Source organism: Mandrillus leucophaeus, unplaced genomic scaffold, assembly GCF_000951045.1.
Source record: "Mandrillus leucophaeus isolate KB7577 unplaced genomic scaffold, Mleu.le_1.0 Scaffold12, whole genome shotgun sequence".
Taxonomy (NCBI): domain Eukaryota; kingdom Metazoa; phylum Chordata; class Mammalia; order Primates; family Cercopithecidae; genus Mandrillus; species Mandrillus leucophaeus.
The window spans coordinates 1,452,061-1,456,455 of NW_012100320.1; the positions used below are offsets into that span (position 1 = coordinate 1,452,061).

A 4,395-nucleotide genomic window follows, 5' to 3' on the forward strand; every position below is an offset into this window, starting at 1 on the left:
GCAGGGGTGGCCCCACTGGCTTCTCCAACAGGGAACAGAGGGCACTCAGAGCGGATGGTGTGTGGTCAACTTAAAGGCAAAGATGGACTAAAATACTAAAATTGTTTCAAGCAGTTTCACATTAAGAGCTACCTCATCTATCCTGACATTTTGGGAAATACAGGTTATACACACATAGTAGAAGGCCTTACCAGTGAGAAAATGTAAAGCCAAGTAAACTTAAATTTAAAACACACACTCAGTACTGCTTGACCAAAACTACACAATCAACCACAAAACACCAATAAAACACAGACACACAACTTTGGAAAGAAGCTACTTCAGTAAAATCTTTTATGAAACAACTCAGGGTAAAAATCTAGCTGTTGGGGAGGTCAGGAAAATCCCCCTGCCTAGTGGCAGGCAGCAGGACTTGAAGGCCAATCAGCCTCGCCTGGAGACAATTACTGTATGGCCCAAAACCACAGGAATGAGGCAGCAGCCATGTACTCTGCTCACAACTCACAGCTGTCACTCTTAGCTCTTCACACACAGGTTTCTTCCTAGTAAGGGTGGAGCAAAAGATTCCACACTGATGTACTAGAAAATCAACACAGTTAACATTTACAGTTAGACTCCTTCCCCGTGAGTAGAGACTGCAAAGCCAGCCGGAGCTGGCCGGGCCACCGCCACTGCCACCGCCAATGAAAACGCCTTGGGAAAAGCCAAAAGTGCTTGCCGCTAAACACCATTGTCAGCTAAAGGGAAAAAAAATCCCTTTTAAGGAAAGTAACTTCAATAGGCTCCTTTTCTGCCAGGACCTCCAATCCCTCTGAACAGAAGCCGAACCACAGACTGCCGCACGTATGTCTGGGTCCTGGCTTTTCTTCCCTCACCCCTCCGCAGAGCTGCAGCACCAGTTGTTAGCCAAAAATAAACACCATTCCTCAACCATATATGTCCACCGGCCCAGAGCCGGGGAGGAGGAGAGCAGGCAGGTCAGCCCGTCCCCTGGCTGCAGCTGCACTCACATGTGGCCACTGCTCACCATGCACATAACCCAGCTCAACCGGGAGTGCCTGCTGCACCTCTTCTCCTTCCTAGACAAGGACAGCAGGAAGAGCCTCGCCAGGACCTGCTCCCAGCTCCACGACGTGTTTGAGGACCCCGCACTGTGGTCCCTGCTGCACTTCCGTTCCCTCACTGAACTCCAGAAGGACAACTTCCTCCTGGGCCCGGCCCTCCGCAGCCTCTCCATCTGTTGGCACTCCAGCCGCGTGCAGGTGTGCAGCATCGAGGACTGGCTCAAGAGTGCCTTCCAGAGAAGCATCTGCAGCCGGCACGAGAGCCTGGTCAATGATTTCCTCCTCCAGGTGTGCGACAGGTAGGCCACCTTGCCTCCTGGGCAGTGCTGGCCCCGCTAGCTCTGGCTTCCCTCTTGGGGGGCAGGGAAGAGCAAATTACAAGACCAAGATGGCTCCACCTTTGGGGTGCCTCAGACTAGGCAGGCCCAAGGCAGACATCCAGACCTGCCCAAAGCATGGTCCCCAGGAGATGATAAAATCAAGAGGGAGACAATTGCTAATCCTCCTCTTAGCCTTACAGGTCCTGGAGCTGCTTCATGCAAACACCAAGAAGTGGGGCCTCCATACTGGTAGTCATTAAGTGCTGGGTGGGTCCAGCTGGGCCTGGATTTTCAAGGTCAGGCTCTGGGAAAAGGCTTCCAGATGCAGCAATCAGCTCACCCCTCCCTTAGGCCTAGCAAGCAGCCCCCGAGGCCTGGGAAACGATGCGGAGGGGAGAGGTGGGGGAGCCAGGGTGCTGGGGTCAGCTAAGCCAAACCAGACTCCAGGAGTAGATGAATGACTGAGTTACACAGTACTCCTAAGGAGGGTGACTTAGCCTAATTTCTCAAATTAGCAAACTGATGCTCCACGAGGTGGTGTGATTTGCCCACAGTCTAGGGTTGCCAGGTTTTAGCAAATATATAGGCTGCCCAGTTAAATAGGAATTTCAGATAAACAGTGAATAATATTTTAGTATAAGTACATCCCAAGTACATCTTGTGTTTATCTGCTAACCCCACCCCAGACACAGACATAGACGCTGAACCACTAGGCCAGGCTCCCTCCACGGCCCCAGCCTCATGGGTATAGTGACCCAGGCAAGAACACGGAGCTACTCAACCAGCCTCTCACTGAGCCTCTGCCAGTCCTGTGCTGCCTTTGAGGAATAACACCCCCTTGATCACTTAGCAAACTGGGCCTGCTGCTCATGGAAAACTAGGCTCAGCCAGTTTACTGCCACCCAAGTTCATAGTTGCTATTTGCTGGCAGCACTACAGGAGTGGAAGGAAACAGCGTCGTGACCCCACCTTTCTTTTGAGCTGGGAGAAAACAGAAGATGGACTTGGGGCTGGGCTCTGACTGGACAAGGCCATTTTCATGGGCTTAACAAGGCCCAAGAATCAGACTAGAGAGTGATATGGCGAGGGGCGGGGCGGCGGGGGCGGCGGTGGAGCAGGGTGCGAATGGCAGAACATGTCCTGAAATTGTTCCATTCTTACTGTAAGAGAACCGAGCTTAATGCTCCAAACCTGCAGGTGTGAAGTGGACCTCCCAGGCCACTGTACTGATCAAGCAAGGGGCCCTGCTGTCACATAAAAAGCAAAAGGCTTTGCTGTCAGGGCTCTGCTGGGTCACCCAGTTCGTCCAACCATGTGATCCCAGCTCAAATATTTAAACTCTTGCAACCTCATTTCTCCTTCTGTAAAATGTGCTAAATTTTTCTTATCCGATAAGAGAATGACACAGTGGCACCTGGCACATAGTAGGTACGGATGAACGTCTACCGAATCTGGTTCTTCTGGCACTCGGCTCAGGTCGGGAGGAATGGCTGAGGATGGCTGGGCAGGGAGACAGTCCGCTCTTTGTTTTTTCCCCGTATCAGAATTATTCCAAAGATTCTTAGAGGAAAAGATCACCCAACACCTTTGAGGCTTAAACAGCTAATCCTTATAACCACCTTGAAGGTAACAATTCCTCCCACTTGACAAATGAGAAAGTGGCGCTCAGCAAGGTTCAGACATCTGTCCTGGGTTTGACAGCAAGTAAGTCACCAGCCAGTCACTTGAGCTCCCTGGGCCAGTTTCTTCACTTACAAAACTAGGGGTGCAGAGGTTGACGGGGTGACTAACGAAGGCGCATGAACCTGAAGGAGGCCTGGGCTCGGTGTGACACCTAGCTGCGCCCAGCATATTTTAGTGCCTTACTTCCCACCCCAGGCACAAAGGAGCTGAGCTGGCCCAGCCAGGGGCAGTCACGGAGCTGCAGGGGGTGCTGACGGGAAAGGGAAACGCTTCCCCACTCCAGACTCTAGCTCCCTCTGGCTGCGCGGAGCCAAGGCCCCGGCCCATTAGTCGGTCCTTCTGGACTGGAAGCAGGCTGGTCCCGTTTGTTTCCAGGGAAAGCGGGTTATGACTGCCTGTGGAAGGCCCCGTTGCAGGCTCCTCCCAACCCCAGTGGTAGACATTATTCCCCCATGCAGAGCAAACGAAGGCTCTCTGAGTGACTGACACGGCGATAAGCCAAGTCTAACTTGGCTCAAGATCTTTTTTTTTGTTGGGAGGGGCTGGTGAGGCTGCAGCAGAGAGTTCCCCCAAGCTTTCTGGGCAAGCCACCTGGGTGGGTGTCCCTGATTGTACCTGCTCAGGGCCTGCGTCTAGCTGCCTCCAATCCCTGCCCTTTTCCAGGCTGGTGGCCCAGGGGATGCAGAAACAGCTCTAATCAACTAAGCTGAACCCGGACTCAATGCTGACGCGTGCCCCCACCGCCTCGAGGGTTGGGATGGGCCTGTCACTAAGCCACCTCCAAGGAAACAAATCCCTCTTCCCATTCACGTCCCGCCGGGACATTCAGGGGCCTCAGGCTTGAAGCTAGACTGGAGCAGTCAGTCGCCACGCACCGCTCCCCTGCGAGGCAGCACATCCAGAGTGAAACAAAGAGACAAGGGCTGTGGCTCCCAGAACCGGCATTCCCTCTGTCCACAGCCGCCCCAGAACTCTGCTGGGCCGGGGTCAGGGCTTCCCACTAGGGCTCCCGAGGCTACGAGCCAAGAACCCACGCAAATGAAGGTACGGTGGGGTGCAGGGGCAGAAAGAACAGGGAAAATGGGTCGGCCAGAAAGTCGACGTGGAACCCTGCCGTGTCATCGCAGCCAAGTGTCTTCACCTCGCAGGGCCCGAGTCCTCCTTGGTAAATGAGTCCACCCAGTCCCCGGGGCGGTTGGGTGGCTTTAACAAGCCAGTGAGCCCCAGGTCACCGCACTCTCCTCACAGGTGCCCCAACCTGGCGTCTGTCACGCTGTCGGGCTGCGGCCACGTCACCGACGACTGCCTGGCCCGCCTGCTGCGCTGCT

At 54.1% G+C, this 4,395-nt stretch overlaps 1 protein-coding gene across 1 annotated transcript in view; it reads left to right on the forward strand.

Annotated features, from left to right (window-relative positions):
* Positions 1-977: 977 nt before the first annotated feature.
* The window catches only part of LOC105531330 (F-box and leucine-rich protein 22-like), a 4,500-nt gene continuing 1,082 nt past the window's right edge, over positions 978-4,395 (forward strand). The window contains exons 1-2 of the mRNA XM_011969242.1: positions 978-1,363; positions 4,316-4,394. Coding sequence (XP_011824632.1) covers positions 1,011-1,363; positions 4,316-4,394 — 432 coding nt within the window. The 5' untranslated portion in view covers positions 978-1,010. The remainder of the gene's footprint in view (positions 1,364-4,315; position 4,395) is intronic.